General features: G+C 40.9%; 1 protein-coding gene across 2 annotated transcripts in view; it reads right to left on the bottom strand.

Moving 5' to 3' along the window:
• The window catches only part of DIAPH2 (diaphanous related formin 2), a 4230744-nt gene that overhangs the window by 2075710 nt on the left and 2131344 nt on the right, over positions 1-23690 (bottom strand). For both annotated transcript variants that reach the window (XM_078688424.1, XM_078688425.1), the window contains one exon: positions 11542-11636. In XM_078688424.1, coding sequence (XP_078544550.1) covers positions 11542-11636 — 95 coding nt within the window. The remainder of the gene's footprint in view (positions 1-11541; positions 11637-23690) is intronic.

Raw genomic sequence — 23690 nt, 5'->3', positions numbered from 1 at the left:
CTTTTCAGGAGAAGGTGCATTCAGTGTTGCTCACTCAGTCAATGGGAGACATAAAAGAGGTCAACACAGCATAGGATAACTGAGAGTCATCACCTAAAACAATTATCATTATAAAGCTGAGCAAAGCAAGGGGTACGTTGCTTCTAGAATTCTGCTGGTTACAGGTGTGTTTCTCCTGGTTACAGGTGTGCTTCTCCTGGTTACAGGTGTGCTTCTTCTGTGCGATCCAATGCTCATTTTCTGCATATTGGAAATACATTAAAAAAAATGTTCTAATATTTTGTTGGACGAGGGACACCATACAACGATTGACGAAAAGGGCTACATGATGAGTATCCTGGAATTATAAAAATCAGCTCCTCAAACGAAAATGGTGTCAGGAGGCAGGCACAACCTCATATATGCCAACAGACATGGTGCACATTTGCAGAAAAATAGTTCTCATACTCAGGAAGATGTTCGTAGGTGCAGGGTGGGAAAGACAGTTCACATATAAAGTGAAGGCACTGACTTAGAAATGAGAATTAAACATAATTGCTACCTTTGGAAATGTAAAATGCAGGGAAAGGGGTAGGGACTATCTCAGCCCCACTCAGAATGAGTCTGTGTGCATCAAATCGATACTCTCAAATTGGACTGGATTCTATTGTAACTCTACCTGGGAATACTGCTGCTTCTTCCTTCTCACTGAAATGTCCCTGTCTCTATAATGTGCTTGGTAAATCAGAGTCTGATTTATAGTTTGGCAGATGTGGGACATTCCCGAAGAGGTATCAAATGTCCTGACCGCTGGACTTCGAGTAGAGATATCTAGATACCCTAGATTGAATGGATGACACATCTGCCACTTTGTGATAGTTGTCAATTATCCCCTAAATCGAAAATTAGGTATTTAGTGTCCTCTCATTCAGTGCGGCATGGGATGGGTGTAAATATATATGGTGGCTGCAGGTGAAAGTGTAAACAATATATATCTACTGCCTACTGGCAGTCGCCAGTTATAGTTAGGACCTAGTTTCCATGAGATAGGCGATTTTTAACTTGCCTATATCTTTTGGCGCCGTTTGATGAATCCTCACAAATTTTCCTCCAAAAAGTGTGCCAGTTATTCTAGCTGTGCATGCAAAGTTTTACGGTGATCTAACTAGCGGGGGCCGAGAAAAACTGGGGGCAAAAAAGTGCACTTCCGTTGTTAATTTCCATAGAGATTTTCGACACAGCTACAAGCCGAACTGGTGGACTGAATTACACCAAATTTGGCAGAAAGGCAGCTATAGATCAAGAAAGAAAGGTTTTTGTGATTTGGTGTAAATCAGTTTGTTCAGTAGTTTTGGAGATATTAAAGGAAAAATCATTTTTTATATCTGGACAGAGCCTGAGCTCAGATCTCATGGTGAGACCTGATTGACTAGCAGCACTACAACCAGGAAGTGCGGGCAGACATCTTGGGACCAATAAACATGATAGCACCCCACTGAAATGCAATGTAGTAAATGGCAGGTTTCGAGGGTCACTAAAAAGAGAACGTATAAATGGTGATAACAGATTTTAGTTACAATATAAATCATTTGTTGATGGTACCATACTAATTTTAGGAATTGTAGTGTGTCCGAAGGTGATTTTACCCTGTGAATAAGTCTTCTGTCTGGATTTCATGAATTATGTTTGAGAGAAAACAGTTTTCTCATGATTTTCCCATAGAGGTTATTGAAGGTGATCCAGAAGCTAAAATGAGAGCATATTTTCTGTAAATTCACACTATCTTTCCCAGCCATATGAGAATGAAGTCTGACATTCTCAGTAAAACATGCAATTCCAACAGGAGCAGCCTGTCAAGTTAATTCCCTTGTGTTCTACTGCAGCCTCCCAGAGTGTTCTAGAGAAAAACTAAAGTGCAATAGTCTTACTTATGCCATCTTGTTTGAATCAAACTGGTAAAACTTAAAACATTTCATTTAGAAAGGAACAAAATGGCGGGGTTCATTTTGTATTAGAATTTATGATTAGTTCTGTTGAGAGAAAAATTAAGACGAGTTTCATTAAAACATTGTGATATGCAGACTGAAACATGCACTTTCAACACCAGCAGCCGACTGCCAGTTGATCAGCAGCTTTACCACAGTGTTCTAATGAGTAATTAGAGTGCGAAACTTCAGAATTTATGCCAAAAGTGTGACCATCTGAACGGCATCTTGATGGAATTGGAGTGTAAAACTGAAAGCATTTTCTACTGAGGATACTGCAGTAAATGAGAAAATTAGGTAGCTTCATAACAAATAAGTCTCCCAAGATGGCCACCAGGGAAAAGGAGCCTAAATGTAGCACAAATATCACCCAAATGTAGCCCAAGTATAGCCCATTAACAGAAGTGTGCACAACACATAATATATATATATATATCTGTTGTTTTCAGTTTTATGTAGAGCAGACTTTGACCCGAAGGTATTGGAGTGCTTTACATGAGCATAATTTACATGACACACGGACACATTCATTTTGGTTTCAGGTATGGGGAGATTAAGTGACATTGAAACTCAAACCTTGTCCCACCGTTTCAAAGTTTGCAGCTCTAGCTGTAACGCTAAATTCTCTCCTCTAAGTGTAACATCTAATCAAGTGATAAATCAAGTGATCCACTGGATAAAAAATATAAAGATAGTACATCATTTAAAAGTGCTTTGTTGCTATTTGAGAACTCAGAAAATATGTCCTCAATTTAGTTTTTTAGAACATTAACCATCATTTCCATGGGAATACGAACCTCTCATTTTTATAATTTTTTAAGGAAATGATTTAGGTATTACAGTTTTTATTACTTCAAGATGACATCAGGCCTATCAAACTTTCCTAATAAATATAGTATGTTAGCAATCTAGTTGTTCAATCAAATAATGTTGGGAGGCAGAGGTCAGGGGCATAGACTAGGATAATTGAGTACAGGGAAGAGGGTGCAGAGGCAACAAGTTGACAACACTGGCCAGGTGGGAAGGGCAGTGGCAGTACAACGGACCATGAAGGGCAGGGGAAAAGGGGGCAGGGGCAACAAACCAACCATGCAGGGCAGGCAAGAGAGATTGTGGCAATATCAGAAAATTAAGGGCAGAAGGAAGAGGCAGTGGCAGGACAACCATGCCTGCCAACAGAACTGACTGAGGCAGGAGACTCTGGATGTTTTTATCCCTAAAAAGGCTTTATTTTATCTGTCTCCTGCCTAAAATCTCATTTTTTCAATGTAAGTCATTGGGGAAAATCATTTCCCTTTTTTTTTTAAATCGCCTTCTTACCAAGTTCAAAATGTTGGCTAGTTTGGTACATTGGATCACGGAGTGTAGGAGGAATGGGGTAGGGACACTTTCTCAGATAACAGAGGGTAGGAGGGAGATGGGCAGGGACACCAAACTGACCATACAGGGGAGGTGTCATGGGTTGGAGTAGTAAAAACATCATATAGGGTAAGCGGGATGGCAGTACAGCACAAAGGTCATGGAAAGCAAAAGGGAGGGGACATTGCCATGCACATGGACAACAGAGAGCAGAGGAGAATGAGGCAATGTGTCTGTACAGAGTAGGTGCAGTTGATCCTCGGTATTGCTACCGCTGGCAAGTGAGTAATAATGTTTTTAAGTATATAGGTCTGTGTGTGCTTTGTATTGATTGACTTTTCCTTCCAGATTACTATATGCCAGTAGTTTTACTTTCTGTGTGATAAAGCCACAGTTTGCTTATTACTTATTTTACAGTGTTGGTTATTGTTGTGTTATTTGTTGAGTTACTTTCATTTGCAAGGATTATGGTTAACTTCAAGTTGAACGCTCAGCAGGTTGTTCATTTGCATTTTAAATCTTCCAAGGTTCTGAGACTGACTCTGCATCTGAGGCAGAGGTCGAAGTCCAAGATTGTGCCATTGAATTGTCTGTGCAAGAGGAATCATCTGATGTTGAAGCCACTATCAATGTGGAAGAAGTACCTCTTTTAGAGGAGGACAATGATATGATGATAGTGCAACAAGAGGAATCTTGATTGCAGCCTGGAGCTGGAAGGCTTTCCATTGGAAGTGCTGAATTCGGGGTTGCCCCAAGCATGGCCTTTGTTGCCTGATTTTAGAGGTGTTGCAGGGTGTATGGTCAATTCGGAAATCGTTTTTGGCTATAAATTTATTTCAGATGTTTATGGACGATGTATTTTTGAATGAGATTGTTGGCCAGACTAATTTGTATGCTGAACAGTATTTGAGGGACAACAGTGCCAGACTTAAGCCAGCCTCTAAAGGTAGCCGGTGGACTTCCGCAAATCTGGATGAGGTGAAGAAGTTCTGGGGTTTAATTTTGTTGATGGGGTTGATAAGGAAGCCATAGCTGTCTTCATATTGGTCTACTAGTCCCTTGAGGGCAACTGCTATATTTCTTGTAACCATTAGTCGTGGTTTTATTTGCTTCTGCTTTGGATGCTGCACTTTAGTGAAAATGCTTCAGCATTGCCACATGATCACCTTGATTGTGAACATCTCTTTAAGATTTGGCCTTTCCTTGATCATTTTGTACATTTCCTTTCAGAGATCTATGTTCCAGGGAAAGAAATAGCTGTGAGTCTTTGGTCCTGTTCAAAGGCAGTTTGGTTTTAAGGCAGTACATTCCAAGCATGATAGCACATTATGAAATTTAGAGGTATATGATGTCAGAGTAGTGCTGCATATTTGTATAATTTCAGGGTGTAGTCTGGTAGGGATTCTTCTATTGACCCCCCCCTTCCCGGTTTTCCATCCACTTTTGCAGTCAGTGAGAAAATTGTAGAGGACTTTTTAACTAAGATCAGCATTTATACATAGATAACTTCTACAATGGAGTGCAATTTCTCAATGAATTGTTCATAGTGGACACTGTTGCATGTGGCAAAATCTGTTCTAACCATAAAGATTACCCTAAATAGCTTGTATGTAAAAAAACTTCAGAGAGGACAGTGCCTTGCGTAGTGATGAACTTCTCGCTGTGATATTTTCAGACAGGAGAAATGTCCACATGCTTACTACCGCTCATGATGAAAGCACTTCACTTGTGACTGTTTGGAGTAAGGTTGCAGAAGTGAGCAAACCTGTGTGCATTTTAGACTAGAATGAGGACACGGGTGGTGTAGATCAGAGGTTGGAGCCTTGCAGTGATGTTCTTATGGTATACATTTGGCACAAGAAGTTGGCTGTCCATTTGTTTCATTTAGCAGCCTTTAATACTTTTGTTGTAATGAAGGATTGTTCTCCAGATTCAAAGATGCCTTTTGTTCATTTTCAGCAGTCTGTAATAGGCAGCCTTGTTGCAGTGGAGCACGCAAGTGTTTCTAGAGTTAAAGTGGTGGAGGATGTGGCTAGATTGAAAGATTGCCACTTTTCTGATTATATTACTCCCAACCCCCCAAAAAAACGTTCACGGTAGGAAATGTAGAGTCTGTGTCTGAAGAGGCGTGTAAAAGGAGTGTTGGCTGTAATGCACCGAGTGTCCTTCTAATCCTGGGATATGTGTGCCCACAAGTTTCAAATTATACCACATGCAACTCAGGTATTGGGAGCAACACAGAGTAAAAGTGAACTGACTGGTCTGTATAGTTTTATATTTTTTGTTCAGTTTCACGGTTGGCGGTAGTTCGATATATACTTAGTTAGACCTGTTATGCTTGTACTCATTGTTGGTTTTTCATTTCCTTCAAATTGGTTTGTGTTTTAATTTTTGTTAAAAAAAAAAGTGACGGCGGTGTGTGTGTGAACTGGTGCTTGGCTGGCCGTGTGTGTATACTGGCACTTGGCTGGTGGTGTGTTTATTAGGAGACTTGGGTAATGGTAGGTGGTACGAAATTAGTTGCACCCTGCAGATTCCAGAACATTCTATCACAGAAATGTGAAGAAAACATGTTCTTCAGCAAGGGTTTCTGGGTACAAAAAACCTGGTGAGAGCAACGCAAGTCACCTCACCCTGGATTCTCCCACATGTCTAGTTTAAAAAATGTGCAGGTTTGCTAGGTTTCCCAAGGTGCTGCTGAGCTAGGGCCCAAAATCTACAGCTAGGCACATTGCAACAAAAGGGTTTTGTGCGCTTGGCTGACGATGTGTGTGGACTGACACTTGGCTGGTGGTGTGCGTAGACTGGAGCTTCACTGGTGGTATGTGTGAGCTAGCATTTGGCTGGCAGTGAGTGTGCAGTGACTTGCTTTTGGACAACACACACATTGCCAGCAAAATGCCAGTCCACACAATCCATTAGCTGCCAGACGGAGTGATTGCTGTGTCAGTCCTGCAGGCGTTTGAAAGTGATGGGCCCTTGAATGGCACTGTTTGTTGATGTGAGGGTTGTAATGTGTTGGGCCCGTGGCTGGTGGTGTGAATGGTTTTGTGTGAGACACGGATGAAAGGTGTGTGAATGGCCTGTAATACGGTTGTTGGCTTGCAGTTGATTTACAGCTCAAGAGCTGTAAGTCATTGGTTCAGCAGTCTGAACTTTTATTTATTAACACTGAACTTCAATTTTGTGGCGTCTTTTGTTCATAAAATTTACATTTTGACCTTTTCACTCACACTCGTGCCAAATTCAACCAGTATGTGTGTGTATTTGAGGAGTAAATCATTGTGCAGTAATATTTGTTTTTTATGTCTTTTTCTACCAGGCTATACATTGTCTCTAGGGAAAAACTACCAACTCTAGATATCTTCATAAACTAGACACAAGGAGGACTCGAGGGTGGCTAGAATCTGCTGGGACCCTCAAAATTCCTGCCACCCAGAGTTCCCACTTATCTCCTGATAAAAATGGTACCTCACCTGTGTAGGTGGGCTTAGTGCCCGCAAATATGCCCGCCAAGATGCAATGTGGCAAAATCAACAAAAAGCGTAGCTGCAGTTTTTTGGCCTGGGTTTGGCAGACACACCGAAACACCTACCAAATCGAGGCAGTTCTGAAAACTAGACACCCGGGGAAGTACAGAGTGGTGTGCCACACATGGATCCCTCAAAGTTTCCTACCCGAAATACCCTGCAAACCTCAAAATATGACAAATATCGCACATTTTCCTTGCACTTCTAAGACCTATTGTTCCAGAATCTGAAGGAATCCACAAAATTCCTACCACCCAGCATTTCCCCACTTGTCCCAATAAAAATGCTGCCCCACTTGTGTGGCTGGGCTTAGTACTCACAACAGGAACGGAGCAAACTAACATCAATGGGAGTCCTCGCAAAGGGACACTCATTGACTTTGGTTTGATCTGTTCCTGTTGTGGGCACTAGGCCGAGTCTCACAAGTATGGGCAGCATTTTTATTGGGATCAGTGGGAGAGTGCTGGATGGAAGGAATTTTGTGAATTCCTGCTGGTTCCAGAACTTTCCATCACAGACATGCCAGGATAATTTGTTTTTTTGTCATAGTTTGAGGTTGGAAAGGCCTTAAGGGTAAGAAAAAACCTGGTGAGAGCCAGGCAAGTTACCCCACCCTGGATTCCCCCCTGTGTCTAGTTTTCAAAAATGTGTAGATTTGCTCAGTTTTTCTAGGTGTCAGCTGAGCTAAGGCCCAAAATCTACATCTGGGCCCATTGCAAAAAAAGTCCATGTTGTGTTTTGGTCACTTACGTGTCATGGCCACTAGCCCTACCCACAAAAGTGAGGTACCATTTTTATCGGAAGACTTGGGGGGAATGGTAGGTGGTAGGAAATTAGCAGCTCCCTGCAGATTGCAGAACTTTCCAGCACTGGAATGTCAGGAAAATGTGTTTTTTCAGTCAACGCTTGTAGTTAGCAAGGGCTTTTGGGTATGAAAACCTGACGAGAGTCATACAAATCACCCCACCCTGGGTTTCTCCAGGTGTCTACTTTTAAAAAATGGGCAGGTTGGCTAGGTGTCCCTAGGGGCCGATGAGCTAGGCTCCAAAATCTACAGCTAGGCACATTGCAACAAAAGGGTCAGTTTTCAATGGAAAAATGTTGATATGTCCATGATACGTTTTGGCACCTTTCGTGTTACAGTGACTAGCCCTACCCACACAAGTCAGGTACCATTTTTATCGGAAGACTTAGGGGAACACAGAATAACCAGTGTTATTTCCCATTGTATTTCTCTACGTTTGTGTCTTCTAAATGTAAGCCAGTGTGTAAAAAAGAAGACATTTAGAAAAATGCCCTCTAATTCATATGCTATTATGGGCACTCACAAAGTCGGAGATGTGCAAATAACCACTGCTTCTAAACTCCATTTCTTGTGTGCATTTCGGTAATACATAGGTTTCCTTGATACCTATTTTTTACTCTCTATATTTTGCCTAATTAATTGCTCTATATCCGGAACACAATGAAAAAACATTTCAAAATGCTACTCAGTTATTGGTTCTTGATACCTAGTACACAATCAAAAACCATTGTGAGGTGCAGCTCACTTATTGGTTCTGGGTACCTCGAGCTCTTGGAAAACCCAAAAACCCTATATATCCCTGCACCCAGAATGGTCTAGTAGATGAAATGGTATATTGCTTTTGTAAATCGGCCATTGAGACGCAAAGTTACAAATGAAAGTATTGTCACAAATGGACTTTTTTTCTACTAATTTTCAATATTGTTTTATTTCAACACTTAGTTTCCTTGAGGAAACCTTGAAGGATCTACACAATGACCCCATGCTGAGTTCAGAATTTTGTCTAGTTGTCAGAAACGTGTTGCATTTCAGGCTCCATTATGGGTTTCACACCCGTTTCCACGACAAACTGGAAGAAGGTTGAAAGCACAAAAAATAGGAAAATGGGCTATCTCCCAGTAATATCGCAAAAACTGTGATAAAAAAAAATCTGTTTTCTGAATCAAGTCTGTCTGTTCCTGAAAGCTGGGAAGATGGTGATTTTAGCATTGCAAACCTTTTTTGATGTCATTTGTAGGAAAGAAACCAGACACTTTCATCTGCAGCGCTGTTTTCCCAATAAATATCATTATCTAGCTATATTTTTGGCAATTTCTCGGTCCCCTCATAGGTAATCTACAAACCCTGGATGCCTTTGGCGTGGATAGCCTATGTGGGAAAAAAATGTATGAAGGCTTACGCACAAACAATTCTAAATAGCCCAAAAAAGCTTAACACTGGGAGCAAAGGCCTAGCAGCAAAAAGGTTAACTTAAAAAAGGTAAGGAATGATTTCCCTCTCCAACTCTAACTAAAAGCAAAGTATCACAGCCGCTCCTTATGGGACCGACATGTCAAATGGCCAAACCTTTGTGACCCCCTGTGGTCTGCGACAATTGCTCTTGCCATTTAAGTGACACCTATTCTTTGGCAAGTAAACTAAAACTTCGATTGGAAATATATATCTTATCTGAAGGAGTACATGGGCTGTGAGTTGCCCTAACTCAATTAGAAAAGAGCTAAAAAGACACCTCTTTAAAGAACATTACATCACAACACAGTGATAGTCCAGTTCCGTTCTCAGAATGGAGCTATTACTCCAATCATTCGCTGACTCTGTCTTTGCCTCCGACCCTGTTCAGAGCTGCTCTGCTTCTTTGCTACACTTGTCCAAACCTATATTCAAATTATATTCCTCTACATATATTTGACTCATCATTAGAACGTTGCCCCATCCATCCCATCGCACATGATAATAGTTGGGAATATCATCACTGTTAAAGTTCAACATTCCAATACCTACAGTGCAGGCATTATTGACTCCATTTGCTGCGGAAAGTCCAAACTCTGATAGTCAGACTCATCGTAGGCCCATGAGAATGAGAGCCAGTCTGTTGATTTCTTGGAAGACCTAATGTCATCCAGCCAGGGCCAGAATTCAATTTGAGATATTAAGCCGGAACCTATGTGTGTCCCAAACACTTTCAGTGCATATTATGCAAAGCTATACATCCACGATCAGTAAATTAATCTTATGATACTCACTTGTAGATTCATGAGCAAATGCACAAACGAAAAAGACAGCTCCTGTTTAGTGCTGAAACTGGTGGAACATATCTCTCCTCACTTGAGCGCCTGCCTACCTCTCATCTTTTCTGAGAGACACTACAATATTTGCGGTTCTCCTAAGTGCTCTCTCTACTTGGTAAGATCTCCACGCCAACTTAATAAATTTTATAGTATGCACATGACAAGCCCCATGAAGTAATGTAGTACAGCATACAATAGTACTTGTTTCTGACTAAAAATTGCCATGGCAAATCAGACATGGCAAATCATACACAATAAATGGAGTAGCAACAAGTAATGTTTTTTAAAAAAAAACTAATTACAAGTGTTGGCCCCTCTCTCTTCTCTTGTGTAAATTCTGCAGGTATTAATTTACACAGGTAAATATATGGTAAACGTGATATCTCGAGTTTCCTAATAGTACATGTAAAGATTTTACAGACTTTAAACGGTATGCTGTATAGGGATGGAAAACTTCTGAAGTTGTGCACTTTAAAAAAAAATGCTTTTAATTATTCAGCTAACATATTTTTCTTTCAAGTTTCTTTGATTCCTCCCCTTATTTTGTGAACATTGAAAACGCTGCTGCACTTTACAACACCTTCTATATAACACACTAGTTAACAAAACGGTGTGAGTGAGGTGCTTATGTTAAGTGTAGAAAATTATTTTAAAATGTTTGGGAACATCTATAATATAAAATCTGGGCGTCTGTTCTCCACATGTGCATGTGAGTTCCCTACTCACCCATCGGACACTGACCTGGAAACGACCACTGATTTAAACCAAGTTCAAAAAACCCACATGAGTAGTACATACATGAAGACATACGGTGCACACCCTCAGATTATATGCATTTATGTTTGCTTTGTGAATAGGTCCCTAAGTATACAATACCCAAAACTTATGTAGAAATACCATTGAAACGCTATAATTAACAGCTCTCACACGGCCCCGGAGTGTGACCACTATAAAGTAAAAATAAAATCTACTATTTCAAAAATCTAATACCTGATATATCGTTTTCTGTTCATTGCATGGCATGTGAACTTCTCGTACTGGTGAGTGATAGTGCCCACCTAGCAAAAACAAATCCTGTTTTTTCCCCTTACCTTTTAAACCAATTACTGGTTGTGTTGTAAACTGGCTTTGCTGTTATAATTGCCATACTAACTACTAATTATCAAGGGTAAATGTAGTTCATGTTGCTCATTTCAGTTTAAATTTCGAATGCAGACAGATGTTTTGTGATGTCTTCAGCAATTAGTATAGCTATATTAAAGCTGTTTTACTGTCATTGTCTTGTACAAAACGTGTATGCAAATGAGTTCTTTATTACACGTACTGCTGGTCTACAGCTTAGAGCATATTTCCAATTGTATTTCCACTGGTATATTAGTCACACGTAAACCAAAAATATGTCAATAGCAATTAGGATTTTCAAATATATTCTTTAATACTTCTACCGCAGCATAATATGGTTAGGGATCTTCCCAGTTTTGTAAGATATGCTGCCCTAAACAAATATTGTGTTTTATGCTTTTGATGTTCATTAAAAGGGGGTGATGAAAGGTTAGAACATTGCAGAACAAAAACAGGAAAGTTCAGCATCCTACCTGAATAAGGGACTCGCTTAGCCTCTCTTCATCCACCTCCAAGATAGTGTTTTTGATTTCATCATAAGGCATGCGAAAAGATCCGAGGAAGATGGCTGAAGAAACAACACATAAGTGTAGGCATTCAAAAGTGTGAACTCCAGCTTTTTAATACGAGAGTGCCCTCATTCATAAACTAATACCAATTTAAGTTGACAACTTTATTAAGAAAACAAATAATCCTGGAAAACATTAAAGTAAAAAAAATAGATGACACAGAAAGAGAGGTTAAAATGGCACCATCAGGTATCTCTCGTCTGCCAATTCCCGTACGAATAATATACACTGAAATGGTCCCTCCTATACCTTTGTTTTAACAATCTTATTGGCAAGCTGTATTCATCAACTGCCTTTTTAAATGCCATTAGTTGTCGTAGAGACATCACAGAGATAACCATTTGGCATATGTAATGGATGTGAATGATCTAAGCTGGCTTGAATGCACACCACACCATGTTCACAGATCTTGAATGGGGTGCTTCACTATGCCATGAAGTTCTTGCATTTCATCTTGACCTCTACTCACATCATTTTTGCTGATTACACTTATCAGAATCTACACGGCCAATATTTCCAAGTCACTCAGCCTGTCAAAGCATAAGAAATGTTTTTGTGGTAAACTGGAGGAAGTGTTAAGAGTAATGGTACATGAGGTATGATCTAGGACACCAAGATCACAATGCCAATATCTTTTGTCTTTTTACAATCTTCGTAAGACCTTATATAGTCATTAATTTGATGTATTTACTATATGCCTCCAAAAACATTTGTATGGTATAAACCCAAATATTTACTTTTCTGGACCTTTCCTGTGAAAACATCTTGCGTAATGTATCAATGCTCGATGTGTGGAATCAACTCGATGTGGTGTTGTTATAAGATATTTCTTGTTTCATTACTAGTATTAGAAACGGGGTCTCTGGTTGGCAGTTGTTTGCCCATTGTCCAAACAGGGACCCTCACTCTAGTCAGGGTAAGCAAGTTACACCCTCAGGAAAACCCGTGTCCACCCCCTTAGAAGCTTGGCAAGAGCAGTCAGGCGTATTCTCAGAGGAAATGTGTAAAGTATTTGTACACAAACACACACACACACACAGTATCACAGTGAAAACACCAAAACACCACAAAAGTACTCCACACCAGTTTAGAAAAATAGCCAATATCTATCTGAATAAAACAAGACCATAACGACAAAAATCCAACAAACACAAGTCAAATTACAAATCCTCAAAGATTAAATGCAATTATAGCGCTTAGAAATGAAATAGTTCCACATAGGGCTATAACAATGTGCTTGATGGAGTCGAATCTCAAAGTTTGGGGCGGACAGGATGGAGCATGTGCCGGCTACAGAGTTGCACAAACGCCAGTTACAGTACCTTGAAAAAGATGAAAAAGCAAAGATGTTTCGAGGCTCCTGGGAGGTGAGGTGTGGCATACGTTCCTTACTGTTAGTGCAGGTCACTGGCGTTTCAGTGCTCAGGAAGTTAAGAGCAGAGGGGAGGTGATGCAACACTGGCAGTGAGGTTTTGGTTCTGCCGGTGGTGCTGGTTGATGCAGTGTCAAGAGTGAAGTCACACAGTGTCAATTTTGCAATGTTGATGTCACGCCACGGGGCAAAGGGTGTGGAGGCGGAGCTGGGTGCCACAGACTTCGGCAAAATTGTTCTCTGGACTCCCTCTGTGGCGGTCCATCAGACGTGCTGTGGTGGCGTCTGGCCTGCGTTGCAAGATCACAGCTCCGGTGGAGGCAGCAGTGTGGTGTTGAACATCAGCGACGGCTCCTAAGTCACACTCAAAGGCAATGTGCTGGTTTCTTCTTGTTGAACAGAGCACGCTCAATTCTAGGGGGCTAGGAACTGGATTTGGCACCACTTGGCAAAGAAGGGCTCTCAGCAGAAAAGCCAAGATGCTGCAGGTGAAGTATTTGATGGCCCTAAGACTTTCAACAAGAGGCAAGCTATACTCAAGCCTTAGGAGAAACTTGGAGAGCAGGATGTAGAAAGTAAATTCCAGTCCTCTCACTCCCAGGACAGAAGCAGAAAACCAACACAGCAAAGCAAACAGCAAAGTGGCAGTCCCTCCTGACAGTAACACAGCTCTTCTTCCTGACAGAATGTCATCAATCCAGAAGTGTTCAGAGTATATGGTGTCAGAGGTCAAGTACGTATACCCATTTCAGCCTTTGAAGCAGGCAAACTTCAAAAGAAAGTCTTTGTAGTGCACAAGACCCTGGCCTTCCTGGCCCTTGCTCCAGACACACTACCGGGGGTAAGAGACTGCTTTGTGAAGGGAGAGGCATAGCCCTATTCAGGTGCAAGTGTCAACTCCTCCCACCACTCTAGCTCAGGAAGACCATCAGCTTGGTGATGGGCCATCAGGACATACAGAGTGAATACACAAAGCCCAACTGTCATCCAACCCAGACATGTATTCTAGGGACAGGCAGACGCACAGAATGGTTAAAGTAAGAAAACTGCAACTTTCTAAAAGTGGCATTTTCAGACCTGCAATTTAAAAACCAACTTCACTAAAAGATGTGTTTTTAAAAGGTGAGTCAAGAGACACCCAACTTCAATTTTCTTTCAGCTCCCAAATGGAAGATATACTTGTAAGATGTTACATTGCAGCTCCAATGCTAACCCAAGGGACAGATAGGCCTTGCTGTAGTCAAAAATGAAATCTGCAGTATTTCTCTACCAGGACAGGTAAAACACAATAGCACATGTCGTACCTTTTGAATACACTGCACCCTGCTTGTGGGGCTACCTTGGGCCTACCCTACGGGTGCCTTACATGTAATGAAAGGGAAGGTTTGAGCCTGGCAAGTGTCAGCAAGTGGGTGTACTTGCCAGGTAGAAATGGAAGTTTAAAACTGCGCACAGGGACACTGCAGTGGCAGGCTTGAGACATGTTTGCAGGGCTACTCGAGTGGGGGGTGTCAGGAGTAGGGAGGGCACAATCAGTGCCTCAGGATCACTTGTAGCATTTGACTTACATGCCCTGGGCACACCTGGTGCACTGTACTAGGGACTTACTAGTAAATCAAATAGTCAAATCATGGAGAAACCAAATATTATTACAATTGTTATAGACCAATATTTTTGATCGATACAACTGTAAAAGTCCTAGGGCGTGGTATTTATAATAGGATTCAGGAGTGGGCCCAAGTAAAGTCAATCTTATACCTCCCCCCGCCCCCAGTATGGATTTAAAAGTAAGGTTGGGACAATTGAGCAATGTGCCAACTTGAACCTAATAATAGGTAAGTACACAGTCATGAACCGTGTGGCTTTATACATGGCATTTATGGATTTAAGTGCTGCTTTTGACTGTGTGAATCAATCACAACTATAACAAATGTTGATACGTAAGGGCTTGGATGCACCCCTTGTCCATTTCCTCACATTTCTCCACAGGAGCATGAGAGCCAGAGTTAGAATAAACAGCAACTGGATTGTATCTAAGGGTATTGACATTGGCAGGGGAGTTCGACAAGGGTGTGTGTTAGCCCCGCTCCTGTTCATACTTTATATCAATGATCTCCACCCAGCTTTAGCTCTCATAACCAGTGATGTTCCATCCGTTAAAGGGAAATCCCTATCTACACTTTTATATGCGGGTGATGCAGTTCTAATTGCTCGGTCCCCCAAGGTAATGCTTGTTTTAGTGTCAGCATTTACTTATGTTTAATCTAGATCTCCGAACTAATTTAGCAAAATCTCACATTATGGCATGTGGGCCACATTGTATTCAACTGTCTACTATGCAAGTAGGAAATAACTCCCTAACAAGTGTTAAGGGTTTCCCATATTTAGGAGTAATTTTTTTGGCCTCTGGAGCTTGGTCACCTAATATTGCACACCATAGAATGTTATTCTCAAAGGCAATAGGATCACTATTCTCCCTTCCTCAACCTCGTGGCGGGGGCAGTTGAAAGTTCTGCTGCAAATCTATATATCCCAATGTGTCTCAATTGCCATCTGCGGTTCTGCAATCTGGGGAGGCACAAACTGCGAAACCGTCAGAGGAAAATAGGTTCTGCAGGCGACTGCTGAGTGTACCATTTTCGTCCCCCCACATTATCTGCCATAAAGAGTTACATTTGTTATATATAACCAATTTCATCAGTGAGGTCATTATTACTTTGGTTATCCATCTGGAGTAATGAGCAGGCATTACATACAAGAGATATAATAAATGACTGCATCTCCTGCGATAGTGGCCTCCTGATTCTGTGGTTGGCATATATCAAATCGGAATTTGGTAAAATTAGTATGGGGAGAGCTTTTATAAAGAGAGATGTATGTCCTACTTTTCATAAAAAAGAAGTAGCCTTAGCTTGTTATGATCTAGCACGGGAAAGTCGTTTTAGAAGTGTAGTAGGGAAACCAACCGCTTATAAGCGCTTATTTGTCCCAGAGTACCTCCCTGCCATCACCCATTTATTTAAAGCAGCCCTGTGGGAGATGGGAGTGTTCCCTGTTATTTAGGCTTCAAGCTGACACAGTTAAGTATTTACTGTGTTTTCCTGTTGGGTACCATTAGAATCTTGCTGCTATTTCTTGCCCAAGTAATAATAAGTAAGGCCAAAACATAAAACATTTTTTACTGTTTTGTAAATTTTATGAATAGTATACAAGGTTATTTTTTATCCCACTTTTTAAAAGGAGATATTGCGATATCAGGCAGAGTGGAGCCATGTTTTCATCAATTTTCCAACTGTCTGACAATGAAACCCGTTTACACGTAGGCTCATTTTTAAGACATGCTGTGAGGGCACGTGGCACTTTAATATTATAACAATCTGCTGCTATTTTGTATTTTTATTCCCCACTTTTTAATATATAGTGCGATGTACAGATATGTTTTTATTTGATATATAATAATTTGACAATATACTTATGTGCATAACTGGATGAAATGTTGATTGTTACATATGCATGTACTTTTATGGAAGGGAAAACGAATTGAACTGAACGATTACATTTCAGACAGGAAGCACTTGCATATTAGCACTGTCTGAAGTGGTAAAGTGCCCAGAGTCCTAAAGCCAGCAAAAATTAATCCATCAGACAGTCAAAAACTGAAGGACAGAGGCAAAAAGACAGAGGAAACCATGCCAAAAGATGCCAGGTCTCACAAACAGAAAAAGAGAGAGGTAAACTCTCCTTTCTGGAGTGGTATTTTATCTGAAACCACTTTGACACTATGGCTCTAACCCTAAAGATGATCAAGCCTAATTCCTATTTTAGGACTTCTGCCAGTGTGCTACCCAATGTAGTAACCCTACAGAATTTGAATTTTAAAAAGTCCAGAATGTGTTGCCAATCTACATTTCCGCAATTTAGTGGAATACAACACTCTACATGTTTATTGATGTTGATAAACGTGATTAACAGAGACAAGGTGATAACTTCTGAAACTCATATTGCCATATAAAGTGTGCATTACTTTCTTGCATTGTGGTAATACGTGATGCTTCCACAAATAACTTCTATTTATTTGAAGATCTCTGATTCCACTTAACAGCTATTAAATTTAATTTAGCAAATACATTGGACTTTACCTCTCTCAAAGACTAGATCGTTTGACTTTGCTTTGTTTATTATAAGAACATTCAAATTACAGTTGATCTCGTATTACCCAGTTAGAGAGTTTAAGGAGTGATACATCATTGCTTCAAGTTGCGTATTACAGCTTTGCCGACGAAACGTTTGAGCTATTCAGTAATTTAGGCTTGATGCCAGAAGATCTGCTTAAATGTGAAACTAGAAGGGGGCCAGGACATGCTCCTACTCGGTTTCATTCTCTTCTTTGCAGGATTTTTTTATTTTTTTTAACGATTCTTTATTGAAATTTTTACAGTTCTATCCCACCCACCCCACCCAAAAATAAAAAAAAAGTAGGCCCCCCCATACAGGCAACATTGGATACTAAATGCGTACATCCTCTTGATGTTATCTTAATCAAGAATATTTTAGATAAGGCGATATATAAACAATAAGAGACAATAAGCAAGAAACACGAAGGAAGAGCACAAATAAATAAAAATAAAAACCTTTCTGGTATAGTAGTTAATCAGCATTACACATACGGTCTCCCTTTGCAGGATTTCAAGTGATATTTTCTCCTAAGCAAAGTTGGGTACTAATCTCATGATAGATTACCGTCTGTAGAGAATGAAAACTCCTAATGTCACACGCTTGTTTACTATTAACACAATTGGAATCTGCTGTGATGTCTAAAACCCAAACAACATAAGGCTGCTGCTAGAAGTCACTTTGGTGTTATGATAGGTTTGTAAATACTTATTTGTGCCTCATTGTAGATCAGTGGTGGCTGCCACCTTTCTTGAGTGGCAGGGTGGCTGTGGGAGGTGGGCAAGTGTTTGGTAAACAGGTGGTTTAAAATAATAAAAAATAAAAAAAATGATAATGTAAACCTGCTGCTCCGCTGACGCCCGCATCGCTGCTTCTCTCATCACCGTCAGGCCAGAAGGGGATGAGCCCTCATGGCACAGGCTCCACACCCAATCCAGACGCAGCTCTCACATGAGAGTAGCACCAGGATTGGTCAGAGTGGCCTTGTTTGCCGCTCAGGCGGTGCACTGGAGCCTGTGCCTTTTCTCCAACATGGCCTTCTAACACGGCGAGGTTGGAGAAACATAAGTGAGCATGTGTGCTTGGCCAGTCTAGGACGGTCAGCCAAGCACACAAGCGCACTTTTTAGTGCATTCTACTCCTCCCTGACTTGGCTGGCCCCACCCCACTCTATAGTCCCAGCGGGGCTCGGACAGATAGCATAAATAAAATTACAATAACTGTTATTGTCATTTTATTTACCATCTGCTGGCGCGGGCTGTTGGGCGACGCTCCTCCGCCATTATGGAGGAGACGTGCCTGTTGTAGATCTCTCCTGCATAAATCTTACTTAATGTATCAGAATGATAAAGCAGTCTGTGGGTCATTGTTCCAAGTGGGTCTGAAAATAATTTTCATTATTCAGTAGGAAACTGAGAATTTGAATACTTTAAATATCAACTGCCATTAGGCAGATGATATTTAAAGTATTCAAATTCTCTCCCATGCCTTCGAATGGGGGAGTTAGCCGCCTTAATAAGACATACCAGAACGATCATCTCTTTCGGGCAAGCCAAGGTCAATAACTCATAGCACGAAGGGTTAAATCAAACATATTTCAATCAGAAGAAACAAAATGAGTTGCACATTCTGGACAATCTGATTTCATTCATCATTAGAGACCAGCCAACAGATTACATCTCAAGCACTCTAGTTACCCTCTGCAGTATTCCAAATAAACAAATCCGGTTTAGCTCCGAAGCCAGGACTTTCTATCTCCACACATCTGTGCATTGAAGTCAGCAGCTAAGGATAGCACATCACCTGTCAATGTTTATGATAATTATACTGCTGCTGCAAATCATCTTATTATTTTATGTGGAATAAGGTTCTTTTTTGGCACGAATCTAAATCAACAACAAGGAGGATAAGTTATATTTTATCCATTAATAACACAAATATGTTACTTGCACTCTTGTCTATTATAAAGCACCATATTTTATTAACTATGTCTAGCATCAGTAACATTTTAATGTCAATGATATAGTTTTCCACTGAATTGATTAGTTATGTATAGCACTATTTGTCTAAATTCACTATATATGTATATTCAGGGACAGTGTTTCTGCACTTGCTAATTCCTGATGTGTGAACACTGGACCACGCATATGACTATTGAAGCACAAACAGGACTAATAGAAATGGAACCTCAACATGCAACAAACTACAAAAGCAGTGTGCACAGAAAAGAATGACCAAACTTAACAATTGAACCCTTACTCCATTTAGAGCCCCACAACCCTGCTAACTCATTCTAAAACGAATGTCACCCCCCTGCTCAACACCATAATTACTCCTGTATTACAAAGGCCACACCTCTGCAAACAGCTAAAACTCTACCTCTCAAACACCGTGGGGCAGATGTGTCAACACTTTTCACTGTAGCAAGGTCAGGCAAAGTGGCACCAAAGGTAGATAATATATTTACTTTCCAGTGCAAAAACTTTGCATTGGACCGAAAAGTAGCACTTAAAGTAATGTAAATAAGGCGTATTGCTTCTTTTCATCAAGAAGGCATCCCACGGGTGGTACTTGGGCCTTCCCACGCTACCACCCATGACTTTTAAAGCAAAGCCCTATCTACTAAAATTGTTATATGGAGCTTTGCACAAAGAAGCCTCCTAGATGTATGCACGAAGTAGGAAGAATCTTCATTTAGCTTAACGTTTCACACATTTTAGGTGTGCAGTAATGTAGAGCACACATGAAATGTGTTTAAAGTTTAAAAGGCATGGTATTTTGAACTGTAAAGGTACCTTTCTACTATAAAAACCTATGCTAGCCATCACGCACATAGTGCAAAGGTGCATGCATGGTGCTAGGCAGTATGTTGTGCCCCAGCCCTGGGGAAGAGAACAGTAGTGCCGTATCTTAGTCCAAAAGGTTCTGCACTGCTCGCTGCCTCTAGTGAAAGGCAGTGCAGCAACTTTGGTTGCTGTACTAAACTATTTTTTTTATGCATCTGTCCCTGTATATCCTGGCATTCACCCAGATGGAATTACCTGCAACCCATTAGACTGCATTCTTCACAAATGAGAGCATACACAAGTTTCAATTCAGCACTCCCCTGGGACAACAACAAGCATTTGCAATGCAATAGGTCTCGCATTAGGAAAGTTTGAGCTATTGGTCTTGTAAATTACACATTTTTTATTTATGTGTTGGTTTTGAAAATAGCGAAATTAATAGCTTTGTCATTTACAATGCCAATACGTTTATCTTTTGCAAATGTGACGCCTATAGCATTTGTAATGCAACATGTTTTGTATTTACGTGACTTAGATGTATTGATATTACAAATAACAATTGCTTTTAATTTTTTTAAATAATTAATACTTAAATAAAAGTTATTGTAATTTATAATGGCAATAGCTTAAACTTTTGTAAATAACAATTGTGAAGATTATGTTCAGTGTATTTTATTGTGATGAAAATCCCAAGAACAGAAGTGAAATAATAACATCTTTTTGTGACATTTGTAATAAAGCTTGAAACATTGAGAGAAAATATTTGAACCAGTTATTGTTGAATGGTTGCACAGATTGATACTGTGGTGGCGCTGAGTGATGTTGTGGTGGCGACGAGTGATGCTGTGGCGTTCAGTGAAGCTGTGGTAGTGATGTTGTGGTGCCCCTGAGTGATGCTGAGGTGCCCCTGAGTGATGCTGAGGTGCCCTGAGTGATGCTGTGGTACCCCTGAGTGATGCTGTGGTGGTGCGATAGATAGCTAGAGGGAGGGCGAAAGATAGCTAGAGTGAGGGCGATAGATAGATAGAGTGAGGGCGAAAGATAGATAGAGTGAGGGCGAAAGATAGATAGATAGAGTGAGGGTGAAAGATAGATAGATAGAGGGAGGGCGAAAGATAGCTAGAGGGAGGGCGAAAGATAGCGAGAGTGAGGGCGATAGATAGCTAGAGTGAGGCCGATAGATAGATAGAGTGAGGGCGAAAGATAGCTAGAGTGAGGGCGAAAGATAGATAGATAGAGTGAGGGCGAAAGATAGATAGATAGAGTGAGGGCAAAAGATAGATAGATAGAGTGAGGGCGAAAGATAGATAGATAGAGTGAGGACGAAAGATAGCTAGAGGGAGGGCGAAAGATAGCTAGAGGGAGGGCGAAAGATAGCTAGAGGGAGGGCGAAAGATAGCTAGAGGGAGGGCGATAGATAGATAGAGTGAGGGCGAAAGATAGATAGAGTGAGGGCGAAAGATAGATAGATAGAGTGAGGGTGAAAGATAGATAGATAGAGGGAGGGCGAAAGATAGCTAGAGGGAGGGCGAAAGATAGCGAGAGTGAGGGCGATAGATAGCTAGAGTGAGGCCGATAGATAGATAGAGTGAGGGCGAAAGATAGCTAGAGTGAGGGCGAAAGATAGATAGAGTGAGGGCGAAAGATAGATAGATAGAGTGAGGGCAAAAGATAATCTGATTATGTTCCGTAAGAACTTTAAAACTCTGCTCTTCAAACCTTAGTCATCCACCTTCCATACATACTGTTTCTGTTTTTATCCATCTGTCAGCGCTACGAGACCTAATGGGTTAGCTATGCGCGATACAAAAACAAACACAAATACAAAATACAAATAGATAGAGTGAGGGCGAAAGATAGATAGATAGAGTGAGGACGAAAGATAGCTAGAGGGAGGGCGAAAGATAGCTAGAGGGAGGGCGAAAGATAGCTAGAGGGAGGGCGAAAGATAGCTAGAGGGAGGGCGAAAGATAGCTAGAGGGAGGGCGAAAGATAGCTAGAGGGAGAGCGAAAGATAACTAGAGGGAGGGCGAAAGATAGCTAGAGGGAGGGCGAAAGATAGCAAGAGGGAGGGTGAAAGATAGCTAGAGTGAGGGCGATAGATAGATAGAGTGAGGGCGAAAGATAGATAGATAGAGTGAGGGCAAAAGATAAATAGATAGAGTGAGGGTCTCTAGCACCTGCCCTGACCCACCTACCCCTCAACACAAATTGCTTAACTCACTTGTCTATTGTGCCTATTCTGTAATCTTTTACTTCAGCCCAGGAAGATGTATGCCTCCAAGCTAATTGCAGGTAGGGTATTTGATGGATCCAAATCAACAAGCAAGCAATGCTAGAATACTGGGCTTATACTTAACAATTGATTTCAAATGTGTTAATTCAATTGGATCAACTGAAGTGAAAAAGGACTAAATCTCCTCGAATGCTTTAAGATGTTAAACAGATACCCAGTATTGTAGCACTGCTTCCTTGGTGACATGGAGTTATGCGTTAACATTACCAGCAAGACAGAGAAAATTTGGCACACCCGATTAACCCGATACGTATGTGCAACCTTCTCAACAGCCCGAAAGAACACACGGCTGACAAGTAAAAACTGGTTTTAGGTATACCGCATTCATCTTGGAGCTAAACGGAAAGACCAGCACAGGTAAACATTTCCACAATATAAAGAAAAAAAGTCCCCCCATCCACGGAATATGATGCAAATATCAGTAAGACTGCCCCTGTGCTGTTGTGCTTCACACAAGATATTTGTATTCACAATGTTCATCACCCAAATGAAATGAACATTCTTTCTGTCAACCGGACAAGGAAAAAGACTGGATAGGCATTTCCAGGAAGATGATGCAACCTTCAGATCAGGGAGACATCCTAGCAGAGCATGCTTAAATGTCTGACAATCTTACTGGTCTTACATCTTTATCTCAAATGGCTTAGCCCATGTATTAGTGCTGCTCTCATTGTCAGCAGCATTCAATGCAATAAACCACAGAACCCCCTACAAATACCCCTTTCAAGAATGGAAGTAAAGGACACAGTGCTGAAATAGATTCAATCCTTGATCACTTCCGTATCATAGCTGGTGAAAATTGACACATTCAGATCCCGTTCTCTTCCAGTTTTTTCCAGTGTACATCAAGGATATATCCTGTGATCACTTCTATTTGACCTCTGCATGGAAAGCCTTGGTACTATGCTTCACACGCAGAGAATTTCTATTCAATACACCAACAACTCCCAAATATACTTTAGTAACTAGATTATCGAACCCTTCAGACATCTCCACTCTCAAACTGCTCATGGAAAACCTAACAAAATGGATGAGCACTTTGTCACTTCTACCTAACCACCTCTTCAACCTAATTCCTTCTGCTACACATGGAACACTGGTTTCAGAACCAAACTGAGATGGCTTCACACCAACACCAGTACTCTGTGCTAAATCTTTAGGATTCACCCTTAACAATAGCAGTTTCATTGCAAAACACATATCCAATCCAACTTCACCACCTCAGGCAAATTAAGCACTCCATCCCTCCGAATAGCTCAGAGCCATGGCTCATGCCCCAGTATCATCTCATCTTGATAATGGCAGTGATCTACTTGCAGACACCTGAAAGCTATTCTCACCCCTCCCTGGAACATCCTATACATCGCTGCTTGCCTCGTTAAAGGTGCAAACAAATCTAGACACATCAATTAAATTCTGAAAGACT

This window comes from Lissotriton helveticus, chromosome 4_1 (genome assembly GCF_964261635.1).
Source record: "Lissotriton helveticus chromosome 4_1, aLisHel1.1, whole genome shotgun sequence".
NCBI lineage: Eukaryota > Metazoa > Chordata > Amphibia > Caudata > Salamandridae > Lissotriton > Lissotriton helveticus.
Note: the sequence above shows the minus strand (reverse complement) of the source record. Positions and strands in the feature narration are given on the sequence as shown.